At 36.4% G+C, this 19,753-nt stretch overlaps 1 protein-coding gene across 2 annotated transcripts in view; it reads left to right on the top strand.

The window, feature by feature from the left end:
- Nucleotides 1–18,553, top strand: part of mxd1 (MAX dimerization protein 1) — a 29,262-nt gene extending 10,709 nt beyond the window's left edge. For both annotated transcript variants that reach the window (XM_016572789.1, XM_016572790.1), the window contains exons 3-6: nt 4,967–4,996; nt 12,621–12,735; nt 12,998–13,157; nt 16,823–18,553. In XM_016572789.1, coding sequence (XP_016428275.1) covers nt 4,967–4,996; nt 12,621–12,735; nt 12,998–13,157; nt 16,823–17,016 — 499 coding nt within the window. In that variant the 3' untranslated portion in view covers nt 17,017–18,553. The remainder of the gene's footprint in view (nt 1–4,966; nt 4,997–12,620; nt 12,736–12,997; nt 13,158–16,822) is intronic.
- Nucleotides 18,554–19,753: the final 1,200 nt, after the last annotated feature.

Below are 19,753 nucleotides of genomic sequence, written 5' to 3'. Positions count from 1 at the left end.
CTTGTCGGGGCTAAAATTAGCCTATATACATTAGCTATAGCATTACACTAGCATAAAAATAATAATAGCCATTATTATTATTATTATGGATATTTTGTCATAACAGTGAAGTAGGTTATTATTGATAACAGCCAGGCTATAGTCTTCCAGCCTAACATAGCCTAACTGTGGCAGATTGAATGACAGCAGTTGTTGTATTGGAGGTGTCCACCCGGCTTTTTACGAACAGGAATTTTAGCTTAGCAATAGAATATAAAAACAACTAGAACAAAAGTTGCTAGGCAACAGTGACGTGCATCTTCAACCACGGGAAAAAAGTCGCAAAAGCAGAAATTATACACCTTCTGTAATGCGAACGGTCAATTTGACCGCTTTGGCCATTCAAGGTAGAAATACTCAGAACTCTTTTGTGTTTTGTAATTTTAATAAAATTACAATGTTATAATAAAATATTCACACATTTAGGAAAAGTCAGGGTTTTATAGTTATATGGGTTTTATTTCAACAAAGTTGTTACATTTTAAAATTTAAAAACGGTCAAAATGACTGCCTTGGTAGTTCTAGTGTTAAGTAATGCGTAAATTTGCAGACGTGCATGTTGGAGCTACTGCAAGATGTGCATTTGTGGTTAAAAAGTATATAAATGTTGTTGTTGTTGTTTTTTTTAGAAAATTACTGATTGTTTAGCTAGATAAGACCCCTATTCCTCGGCTGGGATCGTGTAGAGCCCTTTAAAGCTGCATTGAAATTGCAATTTGACCTTCAGCCCTTTGGCCACCATTGAAGTCCATTATTGAGAAAAATCCTGGAATGTTTTCCTCAAAAACCTTAATTTCTTTGCGACTAAAGACAGAAAGACATAAACATCTTTGAGGACATGGGGGTGAGTAAATGATCAGGAATTTTTTATTCTGGAAGTGAACTACTCCTTTAAAGGGGTACAGGGATTTTGAGATGCTGACTTGAGAAGATATCTTCTGCTCAGACATCAGAGGTATTTTTAGAGTGAGGGTTACTGCAGAAGGGGTCATGAGGTCAGTTTGAAGGATGGATGAATGTGAAGAAGATGACACGATCCTTCCAAGCTTCCCTTTCGAGTCCCAGTACTCTTTACAGTGTCTTCCGTTTGCTCTGTTCAACGTTCTGACCCATGCTCAAGTGCTCATCATGTAATCTCTTGGACAGTTTTGGGGAGTGTATGTGTACATTTATGCAAATCCACCTTATATACTGTTCCAGTCCACTGATTTGATTGGACAAGAGTGTTGAGTTACTGTCATGTAGAAATACTGCCTTCACGTTTCCTGGATTTTACTTTTCACTATGGAAATCATAATTTATGTGATTTACAAGTGGTTTTTGTTGGAATAACATTGATTTCATGTATTTCTTTTTCACTTTCATATTTCCACTACTGTTCAAACGTTTAGGGTCAGTTAGTACTTTTATTCAGCAAGGACTCAGTCATCAAACATGACTGTAAAGACATTTATAATGTTATAAAAGATTTCAATGTCAAATTAATGCTGTTGTTTTGACATTTGTGTTCATCAAATAATCATTCAGTGCGACACCAGTTCACCTTTGTATTGAACATTCAAATCAGCAGTGAGCACAGGACAGTCTCTTTGTGCCTTTCAATCCTAAGAACATGGAGGCCTGTTGATTAGTTCAGGGGGTTTTAAATGTTTAGCTGCCAAGAGTGCCCAGATATAATGATCCCCTTGCAAGCTGTTATTTCTTATGTTTAAAAACTTAAAAAATGTATATGTAAAATATTAAGTATGAATTTTTATCCAAAATGTAGAAATTGGCTTCTGAATTGTCATTTTGTTAAATTACGTTAAGAAATAGTAAATTGTGAAATATTATTTGTAAAATATTTGCTTTTTGGTAGTTGACAATGTATGAGTAAACATCACGTTTCCTGGATTTTACTTTTCACTATGGAAATCATAATTTATGTGATTTACAAGTGGTTTTTGTTGGAATAACATTGATTTCATGTATTTCTTTTTCACTTTCATATTTCCACTACTGTTCAAACGTTTAGGGTCAGTTAGTACTTTTATTCAGCAAGGACTCAGTCATCAAACATGACTGTAAAGACATTTATAATGTTATAAAAGATTTCAATGTCAAATTAATGCTGTTGTTTTGACATTTGTGTTCATCAAATAATCATTCAGTGCCACATCATCCTTCAGAAATCATTCTAATATGCTGATTTGGTGCTCAAGAAACATTTCTTATTCACAGGATATAATTACAATTTAAAATATATTCAAATCGAAAATATTTATTTAAAATTGTAATAATATTTCACAGTATTACTGTTTTACAGCATTTTTGATCAAATAAATGCAGCCTTAGTGAACATAAGATAATTTTTTCAGAAACAGTAGTGTATTTTTCTCTTTTTCACTTCCCAACAAAGAAAGGATTTTTTTTTTGTAAGAATACAGTAAATTGAGAGCAAAAGATGTGCATTAGTTGTGTAAGTAAAGCTTAATTGGTGTATTTGATCGTTCTCATGGTGCCACAGAGAATAAAATGTGGTTTAGTTGCATAAACCTGCCGCCTTATATTTTCGGGCTAGTTTGATCCTTTTTCAGCAGTACATAAAATGTAAGCAATCAAAATTCTCCAGTCAATATTCACATTTTCAACAGAAAACATCCTCCCGATGGTTGTTATTACTTTGTGGTGGCGTTCCTGTATGCCGAATATGATAATTGTGTCATGACTTGAAGGCAGTGAAAGCTAGACATTGGACTCTTTCTATTGAGGTCTTGTTTTCCCTCATCTTTTCTCTTGCCCTCCTCAGCTTTGCTTCTCTTTCACTTTTCTGTTGATCTAGAAATGGCCTCTCTGAAGTGAGCCTTCATTCACATGGTGTGTGAGGACTCTACCCCCCACCGCCGTCTTGTGTCTCAGGCTTGTGTTTTTAGTTACTGTTGCTAAGCAGGGCCAAGGGCCTCTATGTTTTTTGCGAACGTAGCGAGAGAGAGACACACAGAGAGGACAGGGTACATTTGCAATCAGCAATTAGCATTTTGGGAACACCTGCATCCACTAAACAAGCCCACTGGCCCTTAAAATCCCTCTGCTGTTTTGGAGTTTGTACCTGTACACCACACGCACACACACACACACACACACACACACACACACACAGGGACACCAGTTCACCTTTGTATTGAACATTCAAATCAGCAGTGAGCACAGGACAGTCTCTTTGTGCCTTTCAATCCTAAGAACATGGAGGCCTGTTGATTAGTTCAGGGGGTTTTAAATGTTTAGCTGCCAAGAGTGCCCAGATATAATGATCCCCTTGCAAGCTGTTATTTCTTATGTTTAAAAACTTAAAAAAATGTATATGTAAAATATTAAGTATGAATTTTTCTCCAAAATGTAGAAATTGGCTTCTGAATTGTCATTTTGTTAAATTACGTTAAGAAATAATAAATTGTGAAATATTATTTGTAAAATATTTGCTTTTTGGTAGTTGACAATGTATGAGTAAACACTTATATATGATGTATATTTTTATATATTTATATAATATAAAATTATTACTTTAAAATTATTGTAATATTTTTAAACTCATTTAAAAAGATTTTTTGGCATGTTTATTTTAGTCAGTTGGTTAAAAACTAGTGCTGTCAGTAGAATTAAATGATTGCAATTAATTAGTGATTTCTGACCAGTTTTTAGAAAACCAAATGAAATAAGGTAAATGTGAAATTCGTTGCTATTTAGTTGCTAAGGTGTTCTGAGTGCATTTTTTGCATGTTGCTAATGTGGTTCCTGGGGTGTTCTGGGTCAATCACATTCCCTCTTGCTTTCTTTTCCTGTTTCCTCTCTCACTTCCTTGTTAAAATAAAGACTGAATGTAAAAAATAGATTTTTAACATTTTTCCATAGAAAATGTAAACTATGATGCTAGGGTGTTGTGGGTGTCTGCCAGGTTATTTCAGCATGGTTGCTAGAGTGTTTACAGTAGTTGCTATATAGTTGGTCTCAAAAGAGCCGTTGCTATTTAGTTGCTAAGGTGTTCTGAGTGCATTTTTTGCATGTTGCTAATGTGGTTCCTGGGGTGTTCTGGGTCAATCACATTCCCTCTTGCTTTCTTTTCCTGTTTCCTCTCTCACTTCCTTGTTAAAATAAAGACTGAACGTAAAAAATAGATTTTTAACATTTTTCCATAGAAAATGTAAACTATGATGCTAGGGTGTTGTGGGTGTCTGCCAGGTTATTTCAGCATGGTTGCTAGAGTGTTTACAGTAGTTGCTATATAGTTGGTCCACATCAAAAGAGCCTCTCGCACCTGTTTTATCATCCACCAGGTGAAAATCACAAGCCTGATCACTTAGAAAAGAATTAAAGCACCTCTCCTTTCTAAACGGCATGATTTGAGGTATCATTCATGTCTGTAGCACGAGTTACTCGCTGAAGTTTAATATTAGGGTTAGGGGTTTGTTCAAATCTCTAAACCTAAATTTAAGCAATAGGGTTAGGATAATACTGATGCAACATTATTAAAGGTATAGTCCACCCAAAGATGAAAATTCTGTCCTTCTGTAGGTTTCGGGTCCTGCTGACGTCTATAGTATATACAAAAATACTATGGAAGTCAATGGGATCCGAAAGTGGTTAGTGGCAGCATTTTTCAAAATATCTCTCTTCTGTGTTCAATAGAAGAAAGAAATTCATACTTGTTTGGAGTGGCATGATGGTAAATAAATAATGTCATTAATGACTATCCCTTTAGTGTGCATTCCTCTAACTCAAACAGTAAAGCATGGAGCTAGCAACGCAGAGATCATGGATTTGATTCCCAAGGAATTCCCAATCCGATGTATGTTGCTTTGGATAAAAGCATCTGCCAAGTGCTAATTGTTAGTGTAGATAAAAAAGAATAAGCACAGTGATTCCTAACATCTCTGTCTTTATGTCTCTGCAGGTCTACACACAACGAAATGGAGAAGAACAGGTATGTCCATATAACCTTCATGGCATTGTCACAGTCATTAGTTCTTATCTGTAAACTTGCAGGATTATACCTCATTACATCCTTACTGATTAGATTAATATTAAACTTCTGTAATTGAAAGCTAAACAACCAGGGAATGTGACCAAATGGCTAGTTTTAGTCTTTTTGGAGCCTTTTCCACTAGCACCCAGATAATGCTTAGAGAGAAGTATTAAGGTCAGTCAATCGGATGATGTATCCATTCAGCTTTGACCTAGAGATAAACCTTCAATAAATGGGTGACCTGAAATTTAGAACGAGAAAGATCTCGCTAATGAACCAGGCTTAATGTCTCTGTCACCAGCGCTCTATGGTTTGGGTAGCACGCACACTGAGCTCAGCTTGCCGAAGGCGCTGAATAATACATGCTGTCAGGCTTAGCAATGAGCAAAACCAGGGTGTCTGGACTTTGACTTTTAAACTCCTAACAATGCATTCAGCTTAAGTCGCACTACACTCCCATTCGTGCTTGGCAAAGTGTGTCTCATTCTGTGTACATCAGACCAAACTTGTCCAAAGCTCAGAGGTCACAGTGCTCCGGACAACTGAGCCGCTGTTCATTTCTGAAGGGCGGCTTTCATCTCCTGTTTAGAAAAAAATCCAGCCAAAGAAGGAAAGCGAGGCTCCCCATGTCTCTGCTTTTGTTTCAAAATGGAGTCCAGGGCTGATATTCATAAAGCTACTTGAGTGGGAGTGCATTTGTGATGCAGATTTGAATAAATGGGCAACATGTCTGATGTGAAACCAGCACGGCTGTGTAGTAATGATTCATGTGGTCGTGAACCTCTTTGGTTCAAAAAAATATAACAAGTGTAGTACTATGGCCTAGAAGGTAGTGCTTGTGTGGACGATGTGAGTATGAATCTGACTCATTCCTGATCCCATCTCTTTTACTTGGTAGAGATTTATTTTATTTTATTTTATATTATTTTATGTACATTTTATTTTATATTTATATAATTTATGTGTGAATTAATTACTATGAATTTAGTTGTCATTTGTCATTACATCAAAGTCAGTTTATGATGTTGTAAATAAGCTGAACTGTATGTTTTGTTGAAATATGTTCTATACAAGTAAGGAGTAACTAGCTATGAATATTTGTGTACTGGTTATATTGTAACAATCAGTCACATCATTGTTCGACTTTCAAGTCGAATGATTGGTTAGCAGATCTACACTACCATTCAAAAGTTTGGGATCAGATCTTTATTTTTTAAAGAATTTAATTCTTTAATTTAGCAATTTAATTTAATTTAAATTGATCAAAAGTGACAATAAAGACATTTATAATGATTTCTAAAGATGCTGTTCTTTTGTTTTTCATCAAAGAATACTGAAAAAAATTATCACCGTTTTCACAAAAATATTAAGCTGCTCAACTGTTTTCAACATGGGTAATAATAAGAAATGTTTCTTGAGCAGCAAATCAGCATATTAGAATGATTTCTGAAGGATCATGTGACACTGAAGACTGGAGCAATGACATGAATAAATTACATTTTAAATATATATTAAAATAGAAAAGTGTTATTTTAAATTGTAATCATATTTCACAATGTTACAGTTTTTACTCTATTTTTTGGGCAAATAATGCAGCCTTGGTTAGCTTAAGTGACTTCTTTCAAAAACACTGAAAAATCTTACCAACCCCAGACTTTTGAGTAGTAGTGTACCAAAATCATTTCAGTTAAATAGTATGATATATAATTTCCCTAATGACTTCTTTACTGTAAATCTATTTGTTAGAGGAATTTATTGTTTAGGGATAATGTTGTCACGATGCCAAAATTTTGATTTCGATACGATACCTGACTAAAATATCTCGATACTACTACTCTTGAATCAATACCAAGACAAAAACATAAACCAACAGGAAAAGTAATTGAATAAGCTAAAAGGATAAGAGAGCATGAGCTAGGGGTGGGAAATATGACCAAAATCTTATTTCATGATTGGAGTTTTTTTTTTACAATAACAATTTCTATCATGATAATAGTCATTATAGACTATATATATATATATATATAGAGAGAGAGAGAGAGAGAGTCTATAATGTCTACTATATATATATATATATATATATATATATATATAGTCTACTAGTATATATATACTGCACTGAGTTCTTTGTCAAATTTTACTTGTAAGTTTTATAAGTACCGGTACCAGAAATCCAGCTTTTGGGGTGAATCAGTGTCATGTAAAATGTCACACACTTGTATCATGTGAAACTGTCCCAGTGACCTCAATGTCACACATGCCATGCATTTTCACCCTGCACCAGTTATGGGCCACATGTCATACACGCTCACCCTATAGGCAGAGCAAAAGGCTGTTTTTTTATAGTTGCCGGTTAGAATACGCAAACAGCTGCTGTGTTCATTCTGTCAACAGCAGCCACAATAGCAGACACACACCATCTCTATCAGAACCACAGGTTAGGTTTGCCTTCGAGGCGATGTGTTTGTTCTCAAGTTGGACTTTGCATACCCATGCATGCCTGTTTGTCTTGAGAGAGGTTTTAGATGTGTAACCTGAGCTCCAGGTCGCCACACATACACATGGCGTGTACAGTTCTCCAGTGGGGTTAAGACAATTACTTAGAGGTCAGATGTCAAAGGCTGGTAGAGGATGGTGATTTATGCTAAAAGTCATATGGCTCAAATAAAGAGAGGGTGACCCGATTAAAGGATCATGGTTGAACAGATACACAGTGTCCAACAGAACTGGGGTGGTCTTTTTTGTACAGAGACATGGCATGTCGTGACTCCTGACTGGGAATAAGCTTTTCCATATACATATATAAAGTTTGGAGTCAGTGTAATTTTTTTAATGTTTTTAAAAGAAATCTCTTTGCTCACCAAGGCTCCAGCAAGGCTGGAGAAGTTTTGACATGCACTGACATTTTTTCAGTATCTTAAAAACATATTAATGGCTAAAGACTGATTACACTGTATTCAGCACAAACTGTGCTACAAGAATATGTAAGCTGTACATGTTTGTATTTCTGAGCAAATAAGGTTTGCTGAAAATAAGGTTGGTGTGGTTAGTGAAAAATCATTCTGCCCTCTCATTCACACACAAAAAAAAAATTTGATTTAACTTTTGTAAGACATGTTTTGTGTTAGAAAGGCCGTATGTGAGGGAGTGACAATGGCCATGAATATATTTATGTGATAGGCACCTGAAAGACAAAGGGTCCTCCCCTAATGGCCCATCAGAGTGACTGTGACTGTGAGGCAGGTAAGAAAGAATGTGAGAAGATTAAAACAATGGGGTTTTTGATTATTTGTATTTTATTTACAACACAGTATAATCAAAATGTACATAATGAAGGTCAAAGACACATTATTGAGCACACTGATCTAAACACAGAGACTTGAACAGTCACACACCTTTGTGCCATTCCTGAAACAGATCCTGTTCAACTGTTGAAACAAGTAAACCAAACCATACCTGGTATTTCCAAAGTGTTTGCTGCTTCTTTCCATGGATTCAATAAAAAACAGCTCCATCATCGGTAGTCATGGAGCTTATTTTACCATTTTGACGTAGAATATCAGCCCAGTGTAGTTGAACATCTGATGTTGGTACAGCACTCTCAGAGAAAAACAGTTTGAAGTGAAGTCTTCAAGGTATCTGGTCACCAAAAAAAAAACATCTGTTAGCATGGTGATATCAGGAGCAACTATATTATTACATTAGCAATCACAAATATTGCCTACTCATAACTACCAAAAAAACTTGATTTTGTAGTCACAAACAATAATGCTTTGTATGTATTATCATACAATATAAACAGAACATTTTATATCTGAGAAAATACATTTAACAAAACAGATATTCGCGGACAGAGTATTTCACAGTAAACATTGGTCTAAACCAGTGGTTCCCAACCCTGGTCCTGGAGACACCACAACACTGCACATTTTGCATGTCTCCTTTCTCTGACACACCAGTTTCAGGTCTTGGAGTCTCTACTAATGAGCTGATGATCTGAATCAGGTGTGTTTGATTAAGGAGACATGCAAAACGTGCAGTGTTGGGGTGCCTCCAGGACCAGGGTTGGGAACCACTGGTCTAAACCAGGGCTCCTCAAATCTGGCCCACGAGATCCACTTCCCTGCAGAGTTTAGCTCTAACCCTTATCAAACACACCTGAGCATGCTAATCAATGTCTTCAGGATCATTAGAAATCACAGGTAGGTGAGTTTGAGCAGGGTTCAAGCTCATTGGTCCTCCAGTGCAAGATTTGAGGAACCCTGGTCTAAACATTCTTAACACGCTAACATTCATAGTGTTACAGTCTAAACAGTCGTATTTCTTTTACATAGTATTGTTTTATATTTTACAGAACATTAAAAAACATCCTTGCGTTGTACGATATTCAGATGTAACGAATGGAAACATTTCAGAATGTTTCACTTGATTTCATGCATTTTAGTCAGGAATTATAGTTTGGGAAAAACTAGTAAAATGTGTACAAGTTATGTCACAATAACTATTGCAAGTAATAAAAAAAATAGCTTGTTAGAAATGCTATCCTCCAATTTAAGTTCTTTTCGGCGTTATCAGGAAAAAATGCCACTGAACACACGGGCACGTTTGCCGACCTCAAAGGGTTAAAAATACAGTAAAAGCAGGAATATAGCATCGAATCTTCGACTATTCGGGGTCACCCCTAGCGTCTTCTATTCATAATTTTGCTTTCTCCAGTGAAAATTCATCTAGTCTGAATGAGGAGAGAAATATGCACAGATCAAGCACTGTTTATAAGCAAAAACAGCCCAAAACAGTTATAAACAAATATGTCGGTGGATTTTGATGTGAGAGGACAAGGGGATGAACTTTTTCACTGGAGGAACCGTTATTATGGATTAAGGACTGGTATTTTGGCCAGAAGCAATGGTTTTAAGTTAAAACACTGGTAAATGATATAATGTACAGTATGTGGAAAATAATGTGTTTTTTTAACTTTAAACAGCATAAACACATTTCATTACACCAAATACACAAAATAATGTTCTTTTTAGCAGCATCATATGACCCCTTTAATTGATCAACTGGAATCATGTGAAGCACTTGTGGATTATTGTGATATTTTTATCGGCTGATTGGACTCTCATTCTGATGGCACCCATTCACTGCAGAGTATCCATTGGTGAGCTAATGATATACAGTAATGCTGAATTTGATGAAATAATGAAAAAATAAACTCATCTACATTTTGGATGGCCTGAGGATGAGTACATCTTATGCAAATTTTCAGGTTTGGATGAACTATTCCTTTAATTAATAGAAAGTTCAAAAGAACAGCATTTATTTGAAATAGAAATCATTTTAAACATTTTAAATGTCCCTTTTGATCAATTTAATATATCCTTGCTTAATAAAAGAAATCTTATCGACTCTAAACTTTTGAACAAAATTGTATGAGGAGAGAAAGCAATGAGAAAGCGAAACAAATCTGAGCGCACTGTGACTGACCCTGTGACAGCAACACTCTTTGTGTGTAAATGTCGGATGGCACACGCAGTCTGTATTTGCTTAACAAACACCAGGCCACTTAGGTTATGTCACCACTTTGGTGGCGGATTCTGAAGTTATGTAATAGTATTCCCAACCTTCGGACTCTATATGAAAGCGACGAGCAGTGGTGCAAACATTACCCTTTGTCTGGGTGTGTTCTTCAGTGAATGTTTGTGTACGAATATTTGTGTCTCACTGGAGAGGCAGGTGTACACACAACCTGTCCTTTAGCAGTAAGGTATTGCTCTCTATTACCCTGTGTTTGCACATTCATTTTAATGATTTGCTTTAAACTAGCCTTGAACTGCAGCAGCAACATTCATGAAAAAATACAGTTGGCCTCAATGTCATTTTAATGCAATTGTGCATTTCCTTATTTGTGTGTGTGTGTGTGTGTGTGTGTATATATATACATATATATATATATATATAGTCAAACCAAAAATTATTCAGACACCAGATATAATTTTTTATATTTTTTTACTAGTGGGTGCAGGACACTATAGTTCATTTATGTAAGTGAGGATAGCAAAATAAAGTAAACTGTGGCATATTATACCCAAAAATTCTTCATATAGTGGACTATCAGTAAAATTTATAAAAATTTAGGCCAAAAATTATTCAGACACTTTGAACTGACCATGTTTTGCTTAAGTGTTATCAGACATTATCAAGATTAATTTGTTCTGACACAGTTTAACTCATATTTTATTACCATTTTCCAAACTATAGCGAATAAACTGTGATAATGTGTGAAATGTTGGAGGTGACTGAATAAATTTTGGTTTTACTGTATATACCTGTTTATATAAAACCAAGAAGTATAAATCTGTTTTTAACATTCATTTTTTTTTTAAATTATTTTTAAGATAATTTTTATAAATGAAAATGTATAATTAATATATTATTTGAAATATTATTACCATTATTTTTTTTGCAGCAGTACAGTCGCAAAGTGAAGCATTTTTTTTTTCACATTATAGCTATTTTAGTGTGTATTTTAGTACAACTGGAATAATTGTTATTTGTACGTTTTAAATCTTCTTTCTATAAGGTCGGAATAGTATTTTAGTTTAGTTTTCACAGCAGTTCTGTGTTTATGATCTCCCAATTTGCATGATCTGCCCATCATTTGCATATGGCAAAATTACTCCTTTCATTTGACATCCTCTTGTTATATTCTCTATATTTAAATGAATACATGATTAACTATAGTAGCTTACAAAGAGCTGCCCACAGCCAACACGCACACACTTATCTGTTGGCAGAACACACATTGCTAACACACAGACGTTCATACTCAGCCGCTGAGAAGCAGCAGTAAAATAGCTGGGTTGTGACCCACGCCTCCGTACAAATACAGCAGCAAAGCAAAGCAGTCTGCAGTTTCTGGCAGGTTGCGTAACAGGTCATGTGGCTGCTGGCACCTATCATCACCACACCCCAGCAGCTGTGAATCCTGCTGGCACGCACAAGAAACGGAGGAAGCTAGAGTAGCGTTTGGAGGATCAATTTAACGATCCTTATTTGAATAACATTTATTTGTTAGATTCATACCATTAGATGTGAATGTCAGAATGAATGTCTTGATGTATTTTACAGTTTTTTACTACATTCATGGGCTTTGTTTTAATTGGCATGCTTAGCATTTCATATTATTAAAAAATTGTTTATCCAAAAATCATTTTAGGTCCAAATCTCATGACTTTTTCTTCTGTGTAATAGAAAAAGGATAATATTTGAAGAATGAGTTTGTTTGTGCTTGTTTTCCGCCTTGCAATTATAAAGAGCTTTAAAGCTTCAAAAAGGTCACACAAGCACCATAAAAGTATGATAAAACTACTCGATATGACTCATGCATTATACTCCAAGTCTTTTGAATTCTTAATCCACCTTTATGTGAGGAACAAACTGAAATGTGTTAACTTTGCAGATCGTAGTCGCATTCTCCTTATTTTTATGATTCATGTTGTTGCTACTGCTTATTGAAAGTGTTGTGAATTGCTTTTATGACTCACTCTCTGTCTTTCTTTTCCTCACGTCACCAACCCAGGAGGGCACATTTACGACTGTGTTTGGAACGCTTGAAATCCCTCGTGCCCTTAGGACCAGACTCAAACAGGCACACAACCCTCAGCCTACTTATGAGGGCTAAGGATCACATCAAGGTATGTGCCAACATCCCATTGGTGGGTAATATTGTTTGGTGGCATGAAAACATTAGAAGATTCTCAGAAGACCAAAATGCAGTGATCTGATATTAAAGCAGTAAGTCACAAGAGGTAGTTACTGTGATTTTACCACAGTTAAATGGTGTTGTTAGGCACCACTTATTTTATAGCGGCTTTGAATGTGGTGCATCCAATCAGATTGTAGAAGCAGCACTATGCATTTTCTAATAAGACTTTAAACATGTCTGTGTCTTTGCAGAGGTTGGAGGATAGCGAGAGAAAGGCCCAGCACACTATAGACCAGCTGCAAAGAGAACGAAGGCACCTGCACAGACGCCTGGAGCAGCTGGGTGTGGAGCGCACTCGCATGGACAGCATGGGCTCCACCATCTCTTCAGACAAATCTGACTCCGACCAAGGTATATAAGTCTTGTATAAAAGTCTTAGAAACATCTAAAAGTAACAGATAACACACGGTTTAGCATGTGTGCTCCATAACTCAGAGCCATGGAAGTAAAACAGGTCATATGTTTCAAACTGAAGACAGTTCCCACATTTCTCTCCACTGTTTGTATTAATGAAACTGACAAAAACATATTTGTAGTGGAGCCAGATGCATACATTAATTAATGGGTTTTGGTAGCTTAATGGTTAACAATTTGGGCTGGTAAACATTTAATCCCAGAGTAGCCTATGAATTAGGGCTGTGCGATATGGACAAAAAAAATCTTGATCAAGATTTCTTTGATCAATTTTGCGATTTCGATTTTAATCACGGTTTTGACACAGACAGACATGCTTTACAGTCATAAATGCATTCAGTGTGAATTTGAAACATATTTCCAAAAGAAAACCAATTAGAGTTTTATCAAAAAGCTGTAACATGTCTCTAGAACAGACATAAGGCAAAATAATCACTAAGTAAAGGTTTTTGCGCAGCTCGTCAGTGAACAACGGCTCTGTGTAGTTAATGCTGCTCAATGTGAAAGCACGCACGTGATGGAGATTTACCGCTGATTACAGAACCGGCTTTCTGACAAGATGCGCGTTAAATATCGCATGCGATTTATCGTGCAGCCCTATTCAGATAGCATACTGCGGGAGGTCGGGGGTGCGGAAAATCGTGCTATAAAGCGATTTAGAAATCGCGCACGCTCAAATCGCAATTTTATGACGATTTCGATTAATCGCACAGCCCTACTATGAATTTGATTTGTTAATCTGTAGTTTGGACCAAAGATTAAATCCAAGTGTAAAAACTGCCTTTAAAATACTTCTAGATGTAGGTACCACTACCATATTCTACCTAGAAGATTTATTTTTGAGAGGATTTAACTTCGCATGAGAGCTCACATGACGTTCTAGGCCTAATTATAGTTACATGTGTGAACGTTTGTGTAAATAAAAACAGTTCTAAATAGAAAAAATAAGTAGATATTGCTTGGAGCATTTTTAAATGCATCATTGCATTAAACATTAGATATAAAACTGTAATTTAAAGCATTTTGACAAATTTTTCCCCATGATTTACATCTTTGTAGTAGTCAGCCAATATAGGATTTTAGTGGCCAGAGCCAATAATCTCAGAATGGCTAAATACCAGCCAACTAAATGGTCTAGTCATTATATTAGTTTATCCGGGCACTTTTTATGACAGATGTGGATTGCCTGAGCTTGATTAAAAAAGTAGCAATTGCAAATCATAACATTCCATAAGGCCTCTCTCATCTTTTTAAGTGGGAGAACTTGCACAATTGGTGGCTGACTAAATACTTTTTTGCCCCACTGTATATGAACTAGCTGTTTTAAATATTTTTAGGTCAAATTAAGTCAAACAAATGTGGATGGATGTGAACTTTTGCAACATGTCGAAACATGATAGTCCTTTATTTTAATAATTTAAATAGTTAGCTAACTTAAAATGACACAAAACACGTCTCTGGACTTGTTTTTATGCATTTATGTCACGTTGGCATACGTGCATTATTTAACTTGAACACAAGAAGGTCTAATATGTAAGATCCATTTGTGAGGCTTCTAAGAACTCTTTAAAAATACCCAGAAGCCCTTGCTTCTAAAAGGTTTTTTTAGTGGAAATGCTTCTACCTAGAACCGGTTGTCATTTACAGAACTGTACACTGCCATGTACTGTCACACACAAGATTCAGGTTCACTTGCAGCATTAGATTAGAACGGCGATTAACTTATCTGTACAATAAGCTGTTTAAAACGTGCATTCTCCCGTTCAATTTCGAGCATCCCGTAATATAATCACACGTCTTGTGGAGCACTTTCAGAGTATGCATTTATTTGTCATTTGAACTGTTTGGAAACGGAGCGTAAATGTGGAAGTCCTTCAAAGATTTCTTATCCTGTTGCGCCCTCTATAGGACCAGCGACTAGTCGATGTCAAGCTTAAAGCGTCATGGCAGAGCATTGAAGTCGATTAGTCGGTGCAACCCCTAGCAGACACACAGTGGAGGTTTGATGATCATACAGGAAGTCTGCATGATTTTTCCCAGAACTGACACAAGTAATTGTCTTGAGGAATTTATTTTGTATATGCTGTGGCCTGTCCTACAAACAGATGGCACGTAGACAGACTGTAGCATGCAGCACCATGATGAATGCTTTAACACCTAAATTGGAATGTTGCCATGGAGATAATGGGCCAGATTGACTAAACGTAGCACTCTTCAAAATGCACATGAAAATGCTATAACCTTAATAACAATCGACCGAAAACAATTTTTTAAATGAAATTACAGCTCGCACCATGCCGTTTCCACACAATTTTAAATGATGTGCATGTGAATAGATTTTTTAATATTAAAGAAACAAATGCAACATAAAGTTGGGTGACTGTACTATGCGTATGTAACAAAAGACAAGGATTATCCAGGAAAGTTTGACAAATGATGTTAATATAGATGACAGGCAAGCAGAATGACACATCAGAACAAAAGCAGCTTGCTCTTTATAATCAACAAAGCTAACTTTTTAGTGTACACTGTTGATGGCTTCATTGATTAGAACGTGATCAGTCTTGTTTGTCATGTCGCACCACTTGATTGCAGTGTATACACACTGTCAGACATCTGTGTTAACATCATCCGTCAAACCTTTGTAGTTTCGGTGGTTTGCAAATGTCTTGTTTTTACCTTTACATCTAGTCTAGAGCTGCATAACAATTATTGTGATAATTGATCAACCTATTGGTCATTTCTTGATTAATTGAATAAAAATTTCATTTTCTGTATTTTATTTTTAAAAATCATCCAATAAATCACTAAATTATATAAAAAAAACTGGTTAATGTTTATTATTCAAGTGTAAATAATATATTATAAGTTTATTATTGTTTAATATTTAAGTGGAAATAATATAATATAAATATATTATATTATAAAATGTTAACATCAAATAATCTTCTGCTAGGATTTCAACACCTTTGTAAATGTTTTCCACATAAATGTATTTTTTCCGCTGTAGTATGGTGATGTCACTGATAGCACTTTTTTGTACACGGTGCATAGACTCAGCTTACTGATAATGAAATTTGTTGATTAATCTCATAATTTTTTTTATAGTTTTTCATAATTTTTCAGTTTTGAGATGCACTGCAGCCATAGGAAGGATAAAGAGGGAATATCTGCCAAACAATCCTAAGGATATAATATATACACTTTTATAATACAATATGATCATATAAATTGTTAAAATAAAATGTTCATGTTTGTAAATGGTATTTTTACACTATTATATAGCGACGTCACAACAATTGATAATGAAATCTGTAAATTACTTTCATTATCAATGATTCTCGATGCTGTCAGTATGTTGTTGCTGCCCTACTTTAGTTGTTTGGCGGATACTTTTTACCCCAACGTGATTTACTTTGCATTCACAATATACCATCATATTAGGGCTGTTAATTAAAATATCTAATCGCAATTAATCATAATTTTTCACAGTTTTCATCATTTTTAGTTTTCACTTTGATGCTCTACACACATTGGAATGATAAAGAGGAAGCATCCACCAAACAACCCTAACATTTTTTTTCCTTGTGTTTGCTTTACAGAAGATGTGGATGTTGACGTGGAAGGAACAGACTATCTGCTGGGAGATCTGGAATGGACCACCAGCAGCGTAAGTGACTCGGACGAGCAGGGAAGCTTGCGCAGTAGCTGCAGCGATGAAGGCTATTCCAGTGCCAGTCTCCGTCGCCTCGCCAACCCTCAGGAGAAGAGCCCAGTGCTGGGCTGCAGTCTATAAGAGCACAGATCACCCCGGGTTCCTCAGCCACTCATCTCCCACCACTTCAACCTGTACCTCCAATCACCTTCAGCCAGGTCCTCCTCTAATACTTGAACGGTGTTGTCTCCTTTGTGACCCAAACGGTCTTTCTCTTGCTCTGACGAATCCAGTCAAGAGGAGGAAGCACGAAGAAAGTATTGGACTTTGGATGTGCCGTCCACCAACCAGACCTCATGTATGCAGCACTAACTGGGAGAAAAGGCCAACCAAGGCTCCGCCCTCTCAAGGCTGACCTTCTTCACCAATCCCCTCGCCTTCGTCCAATCAGATCTTCCCATCCATTTGCCTTCACTCCCATCCCACCATCCTGGAGAGAGGCACTCGATTTGAGACATTCCCATTCCCGAAAGACCCTCAAGAGAACCTTAAAGACCTCACAGCCAGATGAAGAATGTGTACCATACCACACCCACTGCCTAGTCACTCCCGAACTCTGGGACAATCGCACCCAGGCTGTCTTACGCAGCCCTTTACGTTCCTTCAATCAAAACTGTACCGTCCAGACACAGGGCTGGGTCACCTGACCAGTTAGCTAACCTACCGGAGCATGGTATATTTTGCACTTAGATGACGACATCCGTAGGAGTGGCCTTTTTACACTCGTCCAGCGCCAGTTTTGCCTCATCCTGCGTAATAACCGAGGACGGATTTGGGAAGCTGCGAGATCAGAGCAAAAGGGCTACTTCTACCGTACGGGCAAAGATCACTTTGTGTCAAAAGATGTGCTGTCATGTCGTTTCGTTTTCTAAAACGTCTCTCCGAAGGGACTGCAGCTAATTTAGTGATGTATCAGGCGTAGTGTGTTAGCTAGTCTTAAAAAATATCTACCTGCACTGTCTAATACCCGCACGCCCGACACTCCCGCGTGGGCAGAGAATACTGACGTGTTGTTGTTTCCTTTTTCTTTTTTTTTACCCAGCAAGCGCTCATAATACTCATGCTGTGCGAAATCATCAGGGCGGTAGCGATACACCCCTCAACTGGACTCACAGGTGGATTCCTGACATCCCAAGCAAGAGAACATTTCTATTATTTTTCTTTCTTTTTTTTTTTTTTACTTTAAATGCCCTTTATCTGCCACCTTGAATTTTACACTACTACATCCGTGGGGCGAAACAACTGAAGCGTTTGCAGCATGAGATTCTTCAAGGGTTTTTGTGGGTTGGGTTTATGAAACAGGGTGGGAAGGTTTGTGACGTCTGGATCTCAGGTATCTCTTCCTCTCTCTCTAAGGACAGTGGCGTTTTTGGTGTGTGTGATGCATTTTCTTCATGTTTGTCTGTTTTCTTTTCTCTCGACTGTTCAGCCCCAAGGGCGATTCTAGAAGCACATTCCATGGTAGAGCAGAGGTTTGTGTCATTGCATGGACTGCAGACGCTGACACAAAGGTCTGAGGCTTCAGATTACCTATTGTACGAGCGACAGACCTCTGCTCCTGTGCCATCAGGCTCATTTTAAGAGAGTGTGTGTGTGAGTGTGTGTGTGTGTGTGTGTGTGTGTGTGTGTGTGTGTGTGTGTGTGTTCGTCGGTGGCTGCAGCACTGCATTGCAGTTTCACTCCTGCTGCCCAGCTATTTACCATTTCAGCTAAATGTAGTCATGATATGTATATAGCTGACAGAAAAAGAGAGATATCTACCCTATATGTACGTATATGAATAAAGTATTTATATTTGATCACATTATATGTTAAAACATAGACTATAAATATATATGAGAATATATTTAATTAGTGATTGGCTTAGTTGCTTCGGTTCTCCTTATCGTTAGTTTCAATGTGTAGTTGATTTGCACTATATATAGACATGTATAAATATATATCCTATTTTACACATCCTAAAATCGTTCATTCTATATTTTTTCCTGCACAAAAATGAAAACATATTGACTAAAAAAAGTATAAAAATGTATGATAAACTGCATTAAAAAAAAATATGGTTGGGACGTATTTGTTAGCGTGTTGGTGGCACTGCGATTGTGGAAAGTGGGTAATCAGAGTAGCCTGTTATTATCGTGCCTGATCGGACTAGGGAGAAGCGTTTTTCTATAACACTAGTGAGGAAGGTGGGGTTTTTAAGAGCCTAGTGAAGGATCTGTATGTTTGAATGTACCGAAATCTACTGTTGCATCACAAACTAAGATCTTAAATTGTAGAATTTTTCATTTTTTAGAACTTCAGATGCACCAAAAACAAACTGGATTGTTCATTCTTAACATACGGAATGCTGCTGTTGGGTAGTTTTGAACATTTCAAAAAAAATGTATGAATAAAAAATGCGTATAAATTTTATGTGAATTGTAGCCATGAGAACATTAGAGCGCGGTGTATTTTTGGGGGGGGAGGGTGGTTTGTACTGTATATAAATATGATGGCAAAGCTGAATTTTCAGCAGCTATTACTCCAGTATTTAGTGTCACATGACCCTTCAGAAATTATTTTAATATGGTGATTTGGTGTTTATATAATATTTCCTATTATTATCAATGTCAAAAACAGTTTTATTTTTGTGGAAACAGTGGGAATTTTTTTTTTTTTTATTCATGGATGAATAGGAAGTTCAAAAGAACAGTATTTATTTGAAATAGAAATCTTTTGTAAATGTCTTTATTTTTTTACCATAGAATATTAAGTAACACTAGATTTATAAATGCTGTAAAAATGCTTACAAACTGAACCTTGTAAAGTTTTATACAAG

The sequence above is a fragment of the Sinocyclocheilus rhinocerous genome, unplaced genomic scaffold (genome assembly GCF_001515625.1).
Source record: "Sinocyclocheilus rhinocerous isolate Xijiao unplaced genomic scaffold, SAMN03320098_v1.1 scaffold352, whole genome shotgun sequence".
NCBI lineage: Eukaryota > Metazoa > Chordata > Actinopteri > Cypriniformes > Cyprinidae > Sinocyclocheilus > Sinocyclocheilus rhinocerous.
Note: the sequence above shows the minus strand (reverse complement) of the source record. Positions and strands in the feature narration are given on the sequence as shown.